The sequence below is a fragment of the Xyrauchen texanus genome, chromosome 31, assembly GCF_025860055.1.
Source record: "Xyrauchen texanus isolate HMW12.3.18 chromosome 31, RBS_HiC_50CHRs, whole genome shotgun sequence".
Classification (NCBI taxonomy): domain Eukaryota; kingdom Metazoa; phylum Chordata; class Actinopteri; order Cypriniformes; family Catostomidae; genus Xyrauchen; species Xyrauchen texanus.
This window is the reverse complement of record NC_068306.1, coordinates 27,137,651-27,156,882: the sequence shown is the minus strand read 5'-3', so window position 1 is coordinate 27,156,882 and position 19,232 is coordinate 27,137,651. Positions and strand designations below refer to the sequence as shown.

At 36.5% G+C, this 19,232-nt stretch overlaps 2 protein-coding genes across 2 annotated transcripts in view; both read right to left on the bottom strand.

Moving 5' to 3' along the window:
* The window catches only part of cpdb (carboxypeptidase D, b), a 31,056-nt gene extending 18,382 nt beyond the window's left edge, over nucleotides 1-12,674 (bottom strand). The window contains exons 1-17 of the mRNA XM_052100738.1: nucleotides 12,079-12,674; nucleotides 11,290-11,513; nucleotides 11,033-11,175; nucleotides 10,175-10,341; nucleotides 9,733-10,082; nucleotides 8,851-9,042; nucleotides 8,590-8,778; nucleotides 8,415-8,497; nucleotides 7,388-7,478; nucleotides 7,088-7,233; nucleotides 5,829-5,998; nucleotides 4,840-5,112; nucleotides 2,857-3,052; nucleotides 2,100-2,238; nucleotides 1,859-1,990; nucleotides 429-524; nucleotides 241-302 (exon numbers count right to left, since the gene is read on the bottom strand). Coding sequence (XP_051956698.1) covers nucleotides 241-302; nucleotides 429-524; nucleotides 1,859-1,990; nucleotides 2,100-2,238; nucleotides 2,857-3,052; nucleotides 4,840-5,112; nucleotides 5,829-5,998; nucleotides 7,088-7,233; nucleotides 7,388-7,478; nucleotides 8,415-8,497; nucleotides 8,590-8,778; nucleotides 8,851-9,042; nucleotides 9,733-10,082; nucleotides 10,175-10,341; nucleotides 11,033-11,175; nucleotides 11,290-11,513; nucleotides 12,079-12,674 — 3,249 coding nt within the window. The remainder of the gene's footprint in view (nucleotides 1-240; nucleotides 303-428; nucleotides 525-1,858; nucleotides 1,991-2,099; nucleotides 2,239-2,856; nucleotides 3,053-4,839; nucleotides 5,113-5,828; nucleotides 5,999-7,087; nucleotides 7,234-7,387; nucleotides 7,479-8,414; nucleotides 8,498-8,589; nucleotides 8,779-8,850; nucleotides 9,043-9,732; nucleotides 10,083-10,174; nucleotides 10,342-11,032; nucleotides 11,176-11,289; nucleotides 11,514-12,078) is intronic.
* Nucleotides 12,675-14,122: 1,448 nt separating this feature from the next.
* LOC127625441 (beta-crystallin A1-like) lies at nucleotides 14,123-17,616 on the bottom strand. The gene is made up of 6 exons (XM_052100739.1): nucleotides 17,525-17,616; nucleotides 16,991-17,063; nucleotides 15,877-15,995; nucleotides 15,660-15,801; nucleotides 15,189-15,331; nucleotides 14,123-14,679 (listed from the first exon to the last, which is right to left on the bottom strand). The coding sequence occupies exons 2-6, from the start codon at nucleotides 17,033-17,035 to the stop codon at nucleotides 14,532-14,534; spliced, it is 597 nt and encodes a 198-aa protein (XP_051956699.1). The 5' UTR covers nucleotides 17,036-17,063; nucleotides 17,525-17,616; the 3' UTR covers nucleotides 14,123-14,531.
* Between the last annotated feature and the right edge of the window lie 1,616 nt (nucleotides 17,617-19,232).

The following is a 19,232-nucleotide window of genomic DNA, read 5'->3' as shown; positions in this document are numbered from 1 at the left end:
TCTGAAACAACATCAGCCCAATTAAATGAAGAAACCTTACTTTTTTGGGAGAAACTTTCTTGAAGAGAGAGAACAGCTGACACAAGAATACTGTCAAAATGGCTAATTTGAACTACATTAAACACTTTGGTGAGTTACAATAAGCAAAGTCATCATGAGAACATCGGCAAACAACAAAACATACAGAAAATCTACCATTCAAACGTTCATTCCAAGAACTCAAATAAATCCCATCAATACCTTCATACTGCCTGTGCCAGCGCTGAACTCCGCCCCCTTCAGGATCCCTCCTGGGATTTCTTCTGAGATATCATCCAGATCACAAAACAAATTAAATGAAGATGAAGCCAACATTCCATGTGATTATAGCAGTAAAACCAAATTTTGAGCACATATTTGAAAGATGAATGTCTCAGATTCAACAGTACCTGACACTTTTGTACATCCCAGGTTACCCAAGTGCATGAAAGAATGACTGCTGGCATACAAGGAGGCCAAATATCTCAAAGTCTCTTCATTTTGTGCTTTAGATACATGTAAGGGATTTAAAAACAATGACATTTCCACTAATATGAATAGAAAAAGCTTAAGACTAGATTTGTACATTTTCTGCAGAAAACAAGAGTGCTTCTTGAACAAGTAAAACTCAAACACAATACTAGTTGTTGCTAGGGTGTTGCTTTGCCGTTGCTAACAAGCCACAATATTTGAGCCATCAGGTCCATAGTACAACAACAGTGGGATGTGTTACGCAATGATATGTAATACTTGGAGGAATATTACGGCTTCAATACAAGTTCAGATCAAATCAACAGCATGTGTGACAATGTTGACGTAAAATTTTTACGTTTACAATCTGTAAACGTAAAAATACTCAGTTTCAAAATTATAGACAAGATGTAAACAATATGTGTGTTAAAGGGATAGTTCACCCAAAAATGAAAATTCATAATTTACTCACCCTTATGCCATCCCAGATGTGTATGGCTTTTTAGTCAGCATACAAGTAATCCATAAGAAAATCAATGTCTTCAGAAGCGATATGATAGGTGAGGGTGAGAAACAGATCAATATTCAAGTCCTTCTTTACTATAATTTCTCCTCCCTGCTCCCTCTCCACATTAACTTTCACATTCCTCTAGTATTTGGTGATTCACTGTCTTCATGCATATCGTCCCCTACTGAGCATGGAGAACCATTTCTAGCAAAAAAGGACAAATATTGATGCGTTTCTCACCCAACCAATCATATAATTTTTGATATGGATTTAACCACTAGAGTTGTATTACTTTAAATGATGCCTTTGTGCTCTTTGGAGCATCACAATTTGGTGCCCATTCACTTGCATTGTATGGACCAACAGAGCTAAGATATTCTTCTAAGAATCATAATTTGTATTCTGCAGAAGACAGTAATACACATGAGGGTGAGTAAATGTTGAATTTTCATTTTTGGGTGAACCATCCTTTTAACTTGATTTTAGTGTGATATATTAGTTTACTAACATTTTCTGTATGCATTTTGACAAATCTTGACAACTTCATTGCCATAACTATGCAAGGCCATAAACCCTAAAAGACTGTAAAAACAAGGATTTAAACATATTTACAGCTCAAATAAATGCATGAATTTTAACAGAATAATACAAGTGCTTTCATAAACTAACAAGCTTCACATTTCTGCCTTTAACCCATAAAAAAAGAGCCCCATTCACTTGCATTGTAAAATTTTATTTAAGTCAAAATAATTTTCCCGTTGCAATCAACACTATGCCACAAATGCTATCGATTGATTTTAACTTGTATTGAACCCGGAATATTCTTTACAGAGTTAAGGGTAAATGTGTGCCGTTAGTTACAATGTTGTTTGGGTCTGTCATAGGGATATGTGGCTAGCACAGCACCCCCATCCAGCGCTATAGAGAGCGAGAAACCCCCTTCCTTGATCAGATCCATCAGTGCACGGGTCTCTGGCTGTGCTGACACATTACCTGAGTACAAACATAAACTTCATATTTAATACATCCAAAGCCATTAACATGATCTGATGAATATGAACGGTGATCAATGAGATAGTTCGACTACAGTGTGGTGACTAACCAAAGAAGAAATCACTGTCCAGATCTGTGCCATGAGCATTGGTATAGCCAACACTGGAGAAGCAATGTCCTTCCTGTGCCAGCTCTCTTCCATCAGGGTTCACACATGGGATAATCAGTATCCTGCTCTGGTCAATCAACTAAAAGAGAAAAGAATCTTAAGGCAGTTTTAATGATACACACAAGCTGTTCCAAATCCTAGTGAGTTGCATACCTTGACAGCATTGTAGACACTCCAGACACAGAGGCAAAAAGGTTACTAACTTAACTAACTTTTTTTTTTATGGCCAAATTCTAAGGCAGCATATACAGTACTTCGCAATTCCAGAATGCATTACGTCAAACCGAGTGAAACGGTTTAAACTCTAATGGAAGGTAACAACCCTGATAGCACACATCTGACATGTCCATTTAAAAGCGTTTCATCTGGAAGCATTCTAATTAACATCTGCTAAACATCCTAAAAGGATCAGATTTACAGAAAATCATATACTGAAAGTCTCCAAAACATCTACTGAATGTCTTGACATCTTAGAGGAAACATCTTTTTGATGTATTGCAGATGATCAAACCTAAAAAGAATAAGTAATCTAGATGTAAACACACATCGTATGGCTTCTGGGTGATATACGTGTGCTATCAGGAAAGGTACAGCAAGGTGGTTCACCAAGTATTTGAAAAGAGCTGCCTGCATAGAGAAGTCATCATAAAAAGAAAGACGATGAAGTGGGATTAACTAGAGGTTTTGTGATGCCTGCCTTTGTGATGGTGGGGTTCCTGCCATAGTTGAGACAGAGAACAGAGGCGAACTCCAGCAGCAACTCCGGGCCTACTGCAGCATTTCCATGAACACCAGCCACAAAACGGATTTTGGGTTCAGCAGGTTTAGGCGTCTCCAAATTACCAGAGATCTCCAGAGCCCAGATACTTCTGAACTCGACGCTCTGACCCAAACTGATTCCCCAGAACGAGAAAATAAATAAGGATAAATGTCAATTCAAGAGTGTTTCACACTGCATAATGGACATCTCTTTAAATGTATTCTATCAGAATCACTGTACATATCTTTACATCTTCCGGATGAAACATTAAACCAAGGTACTGACTCTCTGTGGACATTAAAAACCCCAGGGCACTTCTCGTAAAGAGTGGGGGTGTAACCCCCGTGTCCTTGCCAAACCCTGTTCACTATATAAAGCACGTAGTGTCAGAAAAGCACTAATATAAAAGTAATTTTCATACATGTCCTAAAAAGAAAACAATACATTTTACTGTACAATAACATAAAATGTCTTCTGATTGGCTGTCATTATGCAGCGTGAGGCATTTCACTTTGGAAGTGAAATAAAAACCAATTCAACAGCTCGTGGACCCAAATCCTTCATTTTCATCCATATTTTTTTCCACACTGCAATTAATCTTTTGTTATTTTGATTAGATAATCAAATGTTTTATATTGAGGAGCATGCAAAGAAAAAAAAAAAAAAAAAAGACTACAGTGTATGGCACATAATTTGGGTCGCCAAATTCTTATCTGGTGATTTTCCATAAACTTCATCTGGTGAAATATATATATATATACACATACACACGTATGTGTGTGTGTGTGTGAGCGTATATTTAGAGCTAAAATCCTGAGTTATGCACCAAATCAATTTTTTTTTTTTAAGGATATTATTGGGAATAAGAAACAAAGACATTTTAACATTCTGTAAATCAATAAAAATTAAAAAATGATTAATCCGTTATCGTATTGGCAAAATCCACTATTTGTCGACCTCTAAAAGAAACGTTCTAAATTGTTAAAAAGTTTATCACTATCAACAGCACCTGTGACATGCTGTCGATTACCACAGAAAATAATTTTGACTCGTCCTTCAGATCGTAAAAAAAAAAACAAGTGGTGTTTGCAGTAATCCTCTTACACTGGAAGTCTATCAGGCAAGGCTTTCGAAAGGTTTCCAAAAAAATTATATATCATTTTTCAAGAGTTTGTTCATTCGTCTGTATAAAATGTGTTATTTGAACTGTAAAGTTGTCCAATTCGTCCTACTACTAGCACCCATTCTGTGAAAGTCACAAGTTTTCTTGGGTTTAAATGGTCAAGACATGAGTTGAAAGATTGGATATAACATTGTGGCAGCAGGGTCAAGTGACGGGAGAGAGAGTCTGAAGCGGATGTTTATTGTTAATCTGAGTAAATGTGAATCTAAAAAGTCTAAACTTTATTGTTAATTTAATGTGAAGCTGAAGTTTGGAGAGGCAGGCGTATAGTGGCACCCAATCAAGTCGAGCATTGTAATAAAACCTACTCACCTGAGTGAAGGAACCTGATTCCCTGTGTCCTTTAAGTATCCCCACACTTTCCAATGTTAGTAACTGATTTACCATATTAGTCTCATTTTAAATCTTAATGTTCAGGCCTTGTGGCTTTCGAAACGTAGTGCATATTTAACTGTTCACCCTGGTGCAATATTTTGTAAACATGGACTTCCATTGTAAGTTAATTCCTGTAAATTTGTTGTTTGTTTTTACTAATTGAGGAACAAGATGAAATTGTATTTCTGTAGTTATGGACATTCTGCCACAGATGCTTTTGATAGAGCTTGTATTGAACATTGCTTTCTCACACTTGAAAAAGCATTTGGTAGTTTTAACCCAGCTAACACACTAAAATTACAACAGTTTTCAACAAAATGTCTAACAAATATCAGAAAGACACATTTTTTTGGACCAGTTACCTGTACAGGTGTGTGATAAGGGGGAAGTTGTAGGTCAGCCCTCGGAGAAACTCAGAGCGTTCTCTGTAGTTTCGGTACTGCAGGATCTTAGCTGGCTGAAGGCTGCGGACAAACTGTTCCAATGCATCATAGGTTAAAAGCCTCTGTACCATTCTCGCAAACTCCTGTTCTCCATCCTCTACAAATGGCTGTAATGTTTCCCTGGTCAGCTTGAAGTCCACCTGCTCCACTCGAGTGTCCAATACTCGGACAGATTCTGACACTGAGGTGTAACTGAGGGTAGACCACAGTAAATGGAGCAATCAGCAGGACAATTTTTATGTAAAGGGTTTTAACCCATTTTAAGGATTACTTTGGAGATCTATTTAGACAGCATGTGTATACACACTCACAAAGCACTTTATTAGGAACACCTGTACACCCATTCATGCAATTATTTAATCAGCCAATCGTATCTGCAGTGGAATGCATAAAATCATGCAAATATGCCTTAGGAGCTTTTAATATTCACATCAACCACCAGAATTGGGTAAAAAGTGTGATCTCAGTGATTTCAACTGTGGCATGATTGTTGGTGCCAGACGGGCTGGTTTGAGTATCTCTGTAACTGCTGATCTCCTGGGATTTTCACGCACAACAGTCTCTAGTTTATTTAGAATTAAATAAATAAAAAAACAGTGAGCTGTAGTTCTGCAGACAGAAATGTCTTGTTGATGAGTTCAACGGAGAATGAACAGACTGGTTTGAGCTGACAAAAAGGCTTTGGTAACTCCAATAACCCCTCTGAGGGTGAGCAGAATAGCATCTCAGAATGCACAACAGGTAAAACTTGAGGCAGATGGGCTACAACAACAGACTGTGTTGGGTACTTTATTGGGACCATAACGTTCCTGATAAACTGTTTGTTGAGCATACATTGTTTTGTTACTCTATTGCTCTTTATAATAGAAGCGCAAGCTATGAAAAACAGATGTTCTGTTGCATCTCACCCTGGAGCAGAGGCAGTGAGATGGTAAGAACCAGGAGCGAGAGGTCTCCAGTACTGGCCTGTACTGCTGGTGTGGACCTGGTGCCTGGAGCCTTCCACCACTACAGTGGCATTAACAATTATCTTGCCAGAATGACCATCAGTCACCATCCCCCTCACAAACGAATGAACCTGATACACAAGGGACATTACACACAAAATAAAAAATAAAAATCTTAAAAAGGGCAGTTCATCCAAAATGAAAATGGTCTTTTATTCACCCTCATGTTCAAAACCCATATGACAATCTTTCATCGGTGGAACATTAAGGACATTTTTTTGTGGATGGTCTAAGCTGCTCTTTTCCATACAATGCAAAATACAGTGACCAGGGACAGCCAAGATCCAACCAAATAAGCAATATAATTGTCCACACGTCCTGTGTATTCAAAGCCTTTGAATCCATTCAATAACTTTGCATGAAGAACAGACTGAAATTTAGGTTGTTATAGGCTGAAAATCTTCCCCATAACTCTCAAATCTATTAAAGCATTTGAATGTTTGTGGATGGTGCGTGTGTGTTTATTTTGGAGCTTGACAGCTCCTGGTTTGCTTGTTTGTAGTGTATTGCCAAATAAGCTAAAATTGCTATTTCATGGCAAATAGAGGTGGCAATCAAACAATTCATAAATACAAAACACCTTGCAAAAACAATACATATAAAAAAAAAATAAAAAAAAAGGCTATTCAATCCAGTTCAGTAAATCAATTCTATAAAGATCCTTTAGTTGCACCTTTGATAAAACGTCAAAGAACTTTCCTGGGCGACAGCTCCTGGTTTACTGTGTGCGTTTGTTGTAATAAAAAGAGCAGTTTGGACATTCTTTAAAATAACTTGTTTCAAAGCAGAGAAATTACAGGTTTTGAATGACTTGAGGGCAAGTAAATGGATGGGTGTCCTCTCCACCACCACCTTACACTGGCCTTGGTGAGTTTGCATGTCAGAATTACCATATTTATAAGTTTCCACCATTCACATCTTCAATAATATTGTAATTTATAGAAACTCCAATTTAACAGTCCCAATGACATGTTAAAAAAAAAAAAAAAAAAGGCAGCAGCCTGAACAGTTAGTTATTTTTCCACACATTTTACACATAATCCACAAACAGTTAGATTATCATACCATCTGTAAATGTAAACTTTAAAAAAATTTGCATTAAGAAAACACAACTTATTTACTTGCCAAGGAGACAAAACAACAAAAAAGGACACCATTACCTGCTGTATAAACTGTAAGAGGGCTCTGTAATTCTTCTCCCAGTATTCTGAGAGGGACTTCACTGGTAGGAGAAGCTCACAGCTCAGACCAATGTTAACAGCTAAAGTATCCGCATTGCGATATGCCCAGGTCGGCAAATCAGTTCCTACCATTGTGACAGGCACATTTCATTTGGTAATTGAAGGCGAAGTCTCAGGAAAAAAATTCAGGGGTAATGATATCGGTTAAAGTAGACGTAGTCTTGCAATCTAGAGAACTAGATTGGCTTTCTTTTATTAGTTATTACGCTTCAGTCTGACCTGTGGTGGCTGGGCGATGGCGTTTTGAGTCTTTTATCTCTCTGGTTCTTGTTTCATCACAGTCCTGGGGCTCTTGTAATACCTCAGATTGCTGAAAACAATAACATTGCCAAAGTTTCAGAAAGCGGTCCCAACCTTGGATTTTAGTTTAAAAGGTGAAGTTCGTAATTTATTTCTACTGTTAAAAAGCTTTCTCCCAGAATTGATTCCCTTAAAATGTAAGCACTTTTGCGCAATCCCAAGATTTTACATTTTTCGAAAAGCATACACATCAGAAATAGTAAGAGTATGGCAGTATGCTATTCTGAACTGTGCCACTATGCCATACTGTAGCTCAGATTCGGCAACAATGGCCCAACCAATAGCACAAGTCTGGGCTAGAGATAGAGATATATATATATGTGTGTGTGTGTGTGTGTGTGTGTGTGTGTGTAAGACAAATGGAAGTGTTCAGGAACACAATTTCTTTAAATGAAGCTTTATGGTGCTAGTGAAATAACACGCTTCACCTTTAAAACAAATTAGGCTAGATGACTTTGCAAAAATTCATCTGAACTATTTCCATGCACAACAAAATGCTGATAACAAACAAAATGTTGAGCAACACAGCTTCTTCTTTAGAATTAAATGTTTCTTTTTTTGTTTTCTAACAAACAGAAAGGGTATATATAAAAATAAAAATAAAAACAACCACAAATGGATTGCATGTATCTTGTCTTTCGACACACATTACATGAAATGAGTTAAACTAACTTTCTCTTAACACACAGTGAAAGGATTTCATGCTTAACATAAAACCATATATTAAAGATCAATCTTGGGACATTAATAATCAATAGAGATCATTCAAATAAAGAATCTACTTGTTTTTTCTATAACCTCTGGAACATGTGAATGCACACACTCGGATAGGTGTACCACGTGTTGGGATTCACTCATTTACAAAAACTTTACAAGTTGTCACCTTAAGGATAATCAGTGTTAGATTTTGCATGTAAATGCATTCAGTGTTTTCAAATGTATTTACCGTATGATAAGCTTGAGCAACGGATTTAAATATGCTCTCATCAATGGAGTCAAGGGAACTAGGATACACTACTCTCCTAAAGCCTAAAAAAAACCAAAGACAGTTCAGTTTAATAATTTTACTGATTTAATCAACATTTAAGATCAAAATAAACTAGAAAAACAACTTGCTTTACCTCCACGTATACTTGCAGACAGCACAAAGAAGTGGGCCTTGATCCAGTCCATCACTGCCAGAGTTTCTGCTTCAATAATATTCCTTGATCTTGACTGTTCAGGGAAATTTGTGCTCAGGTCAACACGGTGACTATTACTGCGTCCGATAATACTCAGGTTTCCTGAGATCATAAATTGCTTCTGTTGAGCTACGTGAAGAGAAATCAAGGTGAATACAGAAGACAACAATGAAACATTGTGCAAAATATTTTTGCTCATACCTTTCATTGCTAATTCATAACCATCTGGGTTCATGGAGGGCATGATGTGAATTCTTGTGCTGTTGACCAGTCGTGTAACTAAAGGATCTTTGCCATATTTGCGGCACAAGTATTCAACCAGGTTAAGGAGGATCTCACGACCGATAACCTCATTTCCATGAAGGTTACCTAAAAACATGACCTCTGGTTTGCCTGGTTGGGGAAAAAAAAAAAAAAAAAAAAAAAAAGGGGAAAGCAATGGGAGATAAACCAATAATAATCTTTCCTTTCCCTAAATGCATTGAAGGTACAACTACACAAAACACACAAAGCAGCTTGCAAATGGCATGTTTAGCTTCCCTCAAGATACAGGATAAATACATCTAATTGTTAGGTAGATGGTTAGTTATTGCTTGGGGTGACCATTTTAATTTTAAAACGTAGTTTTGGTGCGTTTTTCATTAACAACGACAACGTTTACACACAAAAGAATACTATGTAGGCATCATGTAAATGCATTCACCTGATTGCCAAAACCAGAATGAGCTAATATTGGTTTCAAATAAATTTGGCATATAACTATATTAATCCTAATTTAGGGTCATCCTATTTGTGTATGTCTTAAACAAAAAGGCAATAATGGGTGATAATAAATTCAGAAAATTGTCAAGTTATTACAACGTTAAACACTCACAACATTTTTTTTTGCAATGGACATTTCTTCTTTAATTTAGCAGCATTAATCTAGCAAAAAAATAAATACAAAAATCTTCAATTTATAGAAATGGACATTAAATATTTAAAGTTACAGTACATTTTCTATCTTCTGACTGTCATTATGTCTCTATTTTTTTTTTCTCTCTCTCTCTCTTTTTGGAAGCCAAAAACTTTCAGTTATTGTACCTTGCTGATCAACACCAGGATTGGTGGATATCTCCATCACATAAAGATTCTTGCCCTGGACTGATTGTCCAGCAGAGTACAGGTGAGTGATGGATGGATGGACAATACTGAACAACTGCAAGAACAGCTCCATTTCTGCATAACTATGATGGCGGAAGTCCAAGGCCTGGATAGGAGACTTTGGGTTGGATGTCCCTAGCCTGCTGAAAACTCTGCCCTTTACTATGGTTTGCTTAGTAGATATGGGCTCTAGCATGAAGATGTCCTCAAAAGGTTTCTCAAGAGTGAAGTTCAGCAGTGTAGCTTTGCCTTGGAACACTGGCACATTCTCCTCAGTATATGAAAGGTACCTGTAATGCAACCAAAAAAAGAAAGACTTTTTAAACTGTTTAAAATTGCACCCATTGCATCTTGTGGGAATATTGCATTTATGTATAATCACCCAGGAGAACTAGCAGTGATGTTGTATCTTCCAGGCAGCAGCAAGCGGTAATAATCACCAAGCTTCCAGGTCGTGATGTTGTGATCAATTCCAGATACAGAGATTGTGGAGTCTGGAAGAGCATGACCTGACCTGGTCACGACAAAACCCCTCACACCAATATGAGACTTGAAATAAAACAATTGAAACAAAATATAAAAGGTCATCATTAAGCAGGGTTGTGTGCCATTCAGAATTTTTGAGATTCCTGTTTAAATTGAAATTCAGTTCCAGAGTTCAAAATGAATTTGAATTGGAGGCAGCAAACAGGATGTATTCTAATTTGAATTAAGTTAAATGAAAGGATTCATAAGTTGTAATCAATGCAACTGCTGTAAGTGTAGAATTTAGTAGTACATTTTACTTGTTAGTATGAATTACCCATAAACATGCTATTGTACACACATTATATGGGCCGTTTTCCAGAAATACCGGATGACATAGAAAGTTGTATACGTTTCATTATATTTTACATTTTAACGTTCATTTTATGGACCATGGTGGAAGAACACATGTTCATGTTAGAATGCTCTAATTTCTATTTAAGTCTTCAAAGTGAAGCCAAACAAAATAAAGCAGACTTACAAAGTGGAAACTTTAAACAGAATACCAAAATCATCCTTTCTTGCCCATTTAAAAAATATATATATATTGAATTAATTGTTTTTATTGCGCATTATTCAATTCCAATTAAATAACCTGTGGAGTATAGCAGATTCAATTCAAATTGCAACTCATGAATTAAAAGGGAACCAATTCTTCTAACTGCCATCATTATTCCCATTCATTAAAATACTAAAACAGTTAAAATGTTCTTACCTTCTGCATGTAGATGAGAAGGGCCTCCTTGTTGTTGATCCACTCTGTGTAAAGCTGAGAAGCTGGTGGATACTTGCAGCAGTTCAATTCAAAAGTGACTTCAAAACAGTTCCCTTTCAAATAGTTGTAATCCTGCATTCCCCCTGAGCATGGGACACCAAACCACAACTCAATGACATCCACTTGGGTTGAAGACAGACAAGTATAATTTCAGTGTCAAACAGTTAGCTTACCTTGCACATCATACCATTCTGCACCGTTTGTGATCCCATCTTTGAAGTGTCTGTTGGGATCACCAAGACAGTAGGGCCGGCCCATACTCATAATGGGATGGTTCTCCGCATACGTCCGTGCAAGATAGCGGAATAGAGCATCATCTGCTGTTGAGCTGTAATAGCCTGAGGTTTCATGAGAACTGGAGTCATCAAAGGGGTAGCTGGCCACCACCGAGCCCCCATGAAGACTGCCAGACAAAACAAACCTGGAAAACATGACAATGAGGTAAACTGGGAAATTACACGTTTTGATTTGTTCAAATGATCTCTTAAAGTTCTGAACATCAAGGGGGTTTATACCATTACACAATTAAAAAAATATGACTTTCTACAATTGTAGTGGCATTTCCAATTGATTCCAATTGGGGAAGACAGCTTTTATAAGGTTACTGATATGAGTCTTCCTTTAATGTAAGTGGTCATGATTTCCTATGTATATTGCAAAATGACAATTCAGCTTTGTGTTAAAGTTTGTTAATGAGAAGAAAAAAAAAAAAAAGAGTGCACCTTTAAGATACTATTTTCTACTATCTTTTACGTTTATTACTTTGTAACTAGAAAAGTGTCTCTAAACAGTTGCATTGGCATGCATACTTTTAAATCCAAAATAGATTTTCAAAATGTAAAATTAATTGTAAATATTAATATCGACAATGATCAATCTTGATAATATTATTTAGGCATCACTTAACACCAACGACTTCGTTACTCTGTGGGGAATGCAGTAGCATTATCTTCTAATAAATCGAATAACTATCAAACACTACGTACTTTTTTGTAATAATCCACCTCATGACAGCCGTGACCTCCGGCACATCATTTAAAGTTTCACTTGAAGGCTCAAACTGGTCAGGGAAACTTCTGTTGAGGTCTTTGTGTTTGGCGTTTTCGCGGCCCTTGTCGTCGCCGTCAGAGCAATCGCCCTCTATTGCCTTCTCAAAGCCGTCAGGATTCATACTGGGCATTATGTATATATCCGTCCGGTTGACCAGCTCTGTCACTCCTACATCAGTTCCATACTGAGTTAAGAGGTGCTCAATGAGATACACCAACACCTGCCGTGACAGTGCCTCATTTCCATGCATATTGCCGACATATTTGAACCTCGGTTTCCCTGGCACGTCCGTCAACGGACTCGTCGTCACTCGCATCACCCAAAGTTCCCTTCCTTCGACGGACTGCCCGATAGATGAGAGGCTGCAAATTTGTGCGTATTTTTTAGAAAAACTCTTTAGGCGACCGGTCAAGTCGACATAGTTGTAGTACTTCGCGAAGGTTTCTTCATCCACTTCTTTCGTGTTTGTCAAACCAATCACTTGCCGTTGAAATATTAAAGCATGCGGCAAAATGAGCCACAGAATATGCATTGTGTAATTAATAGTCATGAAGTAGGCTAGAAATTAAATTTTTAAAAGTGTTTTTTATTTATTATTATTTAATTATTTTTATCGTTAGTTTTCTTTTTGTTGGGCCATTATCACCTCGTCCGTTAAATCATCTGAGTAACAATTAATGACACTAATAGTTTCCACTTGACATAATCAGTATAAAATTGGTTTGCACTGGGTCACGTTCAAACCAACATGCAGGATTAAACCATTGACATTTATTGTTGGGTGGTTGCAAATAATATGTCTAAGAACTTCTTTATTTTCCAACACCAATTTCAACATTATTAAGGCCCAGATTGAAATTTGGCTTTAATGGAAAGTGTGTATTTTAGGTGCCCTGATTGATCACCTTTTAGCTTTTGCTGCAATTTGCTGCTGAAGTAGTTATGTTGTGTGACTTTTTTTTTATTACAAATACAAAAGTAGTCTCTAAATAAACATTAAGGCTTTTATACCATTTATAGCAATTTTACAATTGCCTAATTAGAAAATATTGCTATAATATATTATTATTATTATTATTCATAATATATCACTGCATGAAATTTCATGTTGGACTAGATGCCACTGTATTTTGGATCTTATTTAATGAACCTGTTATCTGTACTTAAACACAAAAATTTGCACATTTCAATTTTATAATAAAATTCCACGAGAGTAATCTTTAATAAAAAAATTACAACTTTTATTCAAAGTTTTGTTAATTTAGTTAAATATTACACAATTCAAGCTAACTGAATTTTGTTATGAAATTGAAATTTGTAAATCTTAAAAATAGGCTTAAATCTTTTTTTTTGAGTGTAAAACTTACATTAAGTTAAAAGTCAAAATAGTTACAAATAGAAACAATTTTCGTCAAAGCAGCAAAAAAGTTTCTTTTAAAAATGTTACAACTATATCGTCACCATTGTAAAATAATAAAATTATTTTTTTGCCTAAATCATCTCATGATATTTGGTTCAGTTTTTTGGGTTTTCTGAAAAAATTACTTGGGACATTATTTGAGGAAGGTGACGATATATGGGTTTGAGTTATTTATGTTTGCTATTATAGTAATTTTCTATTTTCCGCTGGTACTATTCACTTAGTCACTTATGTTGATAAAGCAGCTTTGGAACTCATGAGGTGTCTGAAAGATTCCCCTTTCCTCTTTTTTTTTTTATTTTATTTTTTTAACAAAAATACCTTGACATATTCTCTAATTGACATAATTTCACTCACAGGCTCATCTATGTTGATACAGTACTGAATGCTGCTGATTCATACATTACATTACATTAGTGTTAATGTACATTTTTGCCAATCTGTCTGAAAAATCTTTGACTATGACTTCTGTGAACTTCCCTTTTCTTTTGGAGAGTTTAGTGTTTGTTCAAACGTTCATTGCTGGAAAAATCCACACACCACAGTAAGTTAATATCAATTATTCAGTTTTTTTTTTGTTTCTTTGGTTTTATGCTCATTTTATTTATTTCTTTAATCATCAAATATCATACAGAAGTTGACCATGAAAACTGCAATGGCTACGATCATGATAATAGTCATGACGGAAGAAGAGCAACTTTGTGGTTTCTTACTGCACCACAACCATTCGGCTGTAATCATACAGGACTTTTTCTTCTTTTTTCTCTCACATTGTACCTGCTGTCAATAGTTTGTCTCACTTTCCTCATGTAGTGGGTAAAAAAGTGCTGTAGACTTGTTACATTGGTGTAGCATCAGTAAACCAGCCTGCCATCCTGGTCAACAAACCATCTTGCATGGCTGGGGGATAGAGGAAGTTGAGGAAATAAGGGATCAGAAGGAAAGGAGGAAGGACACGGCTGCTTCCTCTCAATGCTGGATCCTGCGGATTGACTGGATCTGGGGGGTCTGAGCGTGGCAACCATACTCTCTGTAGTGCTTGTACTCGCCTCCGTGGCAGTCACACTCCATAATATACTGATAACCACGGTAACCGGGATACTGGTAGCATACAAAACTAGTGAAATAAGGCAGAGGTAGGGTATTACCATGGAGGCTAAGTGGAGTATTTGATATTTCAAATATTTATGAATACTGTGATGTTAGCCCATTTGTTACATTAATTTCTTAACATTTTAAAGATTGTCGAAGCACCATTTGGGGTTCCTCCGATGCCACACTGGTGGAACTGTATGAAGAACCACTAGACACTCTATAAAAAAAGGCTTAAATATCTTTTTTAAGGACTCCAGGAACTTCAATGTATAATTAAAGAGCCTTGAAACCTTTCCTTTTTGATAGTGTTCCTGAAGGAACCATTGAGAGTCTTTAGAGTTCTTCCAGGAACTAAGAGTGTCAAGAGGTTCTTCAGACATTTCCTCCAATGTAGCATGTGAGGAACCGCAAATGGTGCCAAACACAAAGAAGGCCAATTAACCCTAACAACCACAAAAGCTTTTTTTACATTTTGAATTCGAAGGATGAGTCAGATGATCACATCTGAGGCATTTAAATACTCATACTTACGCGCCAGTCTGTACTTGGATGGAGCCGATTTCGTTGTTGCACCATCCCATAGCCTGCAGTGAGGGGTAGTCACCACACACCTCCCACAGTCTCCCAGCCATGTTCTCACACTCAAAAAGAATCATGCGGGAATTCTTGTGCATCTGTTACAGAATTGAGAAAAACAGGTGTACAACTTAAAGCATTGCCTTGACAAATGGATGGTTACAATCAGTATCCAGAACTAAGAACTTAAAAGGATAGTTCACCGAAAATTCTGACATAATTTACTCATCTTCTTGTTGTTCCAAACACAAAATTAGATATTAGGAAGTATGTTTGTCTCAGAGAGGCTATCATTCTGCCTCACATCTCCTTTTGTGTTCCACAGTAGGAACAACTTTTCATTTTTGAGTGAACTATACCTTTAACTGTGACAATCAAATGTAAAAGTGTTTAGAAAAGCACAGAAAGGCAGATGGTATTACTCACAGCAGAACAGATGGGGCGGAAGGACATTAGCCTCTTGATGCGATAAGAATTGCTGCCACTCCAGGCCTCCCAGCAAGGGTAATCTCCCTTCTCCAGGATGAACTGCTGGCCATTGAACGTAGAGTGCTCAAAACCCACCCAGCTAGAGTTAGAAGAAGCAATTAGGGGATGAAAGAGAGATCTACTCAGGTAATTAAAAGATACTTGTTTTACTTACGCGCCACACTCCACCTTCAGGGAGCGGACAGTCTCCATTCCGAACTCAATGATGTTCTGGCAGCAAGCAGTGAATTCGCAACGCCTGCCCTGAAAATGCTCCTGATCATAAACAGTAATCTGGAAAACAAAATGTTACATATGTAATTCATGACTTGGTTTACAGATTTTATAACAAAGGCTGTTTAAATTGGATGTTGCTGCTTAAGAATCGTAGCACCAAATACACTATAGGTCGGTCAATGGGCATCTAAAATGTACACAAGTATCTTTATTCCAATATGTTATCTGATGATTTAAACCGAGATTGAAAGTCTGAAAATAAAAACAGCTTAAACCAACCCAAGGTAATTTGTTGGACTTAGCTGGCCACCAGGGTGGTCTAGTTTGATGGTTTTAGAGGGGTTTTGAGCAGATAGCTGACCAGCTAAACACCCAGCATGAAATCAACATGTTGCTTCCAAAAGTTTATATAATCTGAAATCAACCCAATTCAGTTTAATTACTGAAAAGCGCCATCCCCCTTCAGAATTTTTACATTAATTCAAATGTAAAATATTTTTGTCCAGCGCTTCTGAAAGCACATTACGTAAGCAACCACTAAGACATGGTTACATATTTACTCCACTAATAGTTAGATTTAGGGTTGGGGTTAGGGCAAATATTTAATAAAATAGGCATTACTGTTGACTGTAGTACATCTCTTACACTTAAAATTACAACTCACTTTTGCCACGACCCTGTGAACGTTTCACCCAAAAACTGGAACTCTGCACTACCAGCTTTGGCCACTGGGGACAGTGGTTCGAATTTCGGTAAGCAGAGACCAATTTCAGCAGCAAAACTTTAGAACTACTGTTGCTGAATTCACTGTTAGATCAATATGGAAAACCAGCTTGGCCATGCTGGGAGACCAGCTAAACCAGTTAAGACCAGCAAAGCATCTTAGGCTGGTGTAGGATGTTTTTTCACTGCAGTGTAGTCTAGAAGAATTTCTAATGCACCTATGCTGTAAACTGCTCTTTTATGCGCAGAAACTTATATAAATCCGGTGCCTTTGGGGTATGCCTAAACCTAAAATAAAATTAGATGAATATAATTATAATCAGCTGTACCTTCCATGGTCCCATGGGCATGGATATAGGGTTGGTCAGAGCCATTGTTTCAGATATCTCAGCACTGACTGACCTGCATGAAAAAAAATCAAACATCATGTCAGAAGAGTTCATACACACAGTTAAAATATCATATTCTGCTCTGTCTACAGACCAATAACATATGTTGAATATCTGTTGAAACAATTACCCACAAGAATATGATATTAATCAAGCCTTTTAAAAATGCTTGGCAAAGATAATAACATGTAAAGAATTATTGCTGAACAATTAGAGTGACTGTAGTAGAATCCTGCCTAATGCATATTAGTCCTGCTATTTAAAACTTCCACATTTCATGTTGGAATCCCATTGATGAAACAAATGTCTTCCATTAATGAGCTTGTCATCATATAATAATTAGTATGACTGATTGTATCAGTGGATCTGTGTTTGTTTTGTAATTTGTAATGTAATTCACAATGGTGTTTCCTCGCTTGTTTAATCATTATAAGTGTTAAAGTTGGCAAAATGCACAGGGTTCACCAGACTTACCCAATAGAATGAGCTGTGTGCGTTGAGGGGAATCCACTACGCGGTCTCCCGTTCAGGCATACGTGGGGCTATTTATACAGACGCTGCATCAATGGGGCTCCCTAACTCGCAGACCCGGGCTGCTGTCAGCACTTTGCTTTGGGCGCCTTTTGTTTCTGACCTGAGCTGTAGTCCTTTCTTTCCTCTGTGCACTCTTCACAATGACGTGATCTCCACCAATGAGTAGCCAGGGAGGTGTGTGGCAACTGCACAGCCATGTTTCATATCACACTACCTGATGATCAGTCCACTTTTAAACTATACAGGTAGCAATGCATGCTATGATCTGGTAAACTTCTATGGTCATACATATGTGAGTTAAACAAAAGGTAGTATTAAAACTAAAATGTATTTTATATTCACAATAAAGAAGTGTTTGGAATTTCATGTAATCTATAAAGAGGGGAAAAAGGATATTCCTCACAGCATAACTCATTTAAAAATCAAGTAATTCTATTTTTAATCAGTGTTTATTCCAAAGAGATCAAGCTTATACTGCTGGATTTAAATCCAGACAAATGAATTATATTGTGTTGCAACATAAGTGAAAAGAAAGAATGAGCATAAAAGTAATGGAGTTTTAAAAAAATACATTTTGTAAAAACAAATTATATTGGATGATATATATATATATATATATATATATATATATATATATATATATATATATATATATATATATATATATATATAGACCTAAACAACATTTAGCCCTAAATTACATTAATTATTTTAGTAAAGTTAGCATTTGAAAAGAAACATTTAGTAAAACTACAACCTCAACCCAGTAATCTTCTCAAAACAATGGCTGTGCACAGACTGTAGTCAGCACATTGTTTAGCTGACAAAATGTCGAGTTGAGTGTGTATGTGTTTGTGTGTGTGTGTGTAACGTGTATCACTTAAGCTCTGTGCGTGTTTGTCAAATGTAGCTTTGGTTGTGTGTAAAAATGTCTGCATGCCTGCGTGCGTGTGTGGATTTCTGCTGATGAGAGCAACCACACATGATGACAAAGAAATGAGCCAGCTCAGCAGGCCTGAGATGAGCATGCCTTAATTTGAATACACATACACTCTATTCTCTGTCTTATTTTTTAATCAACTCTGGCCTGGACTGGCATATGACATGTTTGTATAGCTAACTGTTGGGTCAAGGACCTAATACTAATTTTTGGGATTCAAACTATTCATTTATGAGAAAGAAAATAAATATAAAAAAAAATTAATAATGTGATAAATCAAGACATGAATTCATGAATGCACCTCTTCTACAGTATGATAATGATGTTGTCAATTTCTGAAATAAATACATTAAAGTACTAAAATATATTTAGACTTGTGGTCTAAGGGGTTATACAGTTCAATGCTGCAATTTTATACTGACATTATATCACAAAACAAAAACAAAATAACAAACTCTTAGAAGAAAAGAAAACATGCAGTAGCTTACAAATTTTGCTTACCTGATTTTGCAACAAAAAAAATTTGCACTGACAAGGTTGAATTAAAAATTCTTATTATTTAAAAAAACTATTTTAATTAAAATATTAAAATACTACAAATATCTAATCTACAAAAATCTATTTTCTCAAAACTTGAGGTGTTTTGTAGCCTGCAGGAATCATTTTCAAAATCCTCTTCCTGTTTCCTGTTATTTGTTATCAACAAAT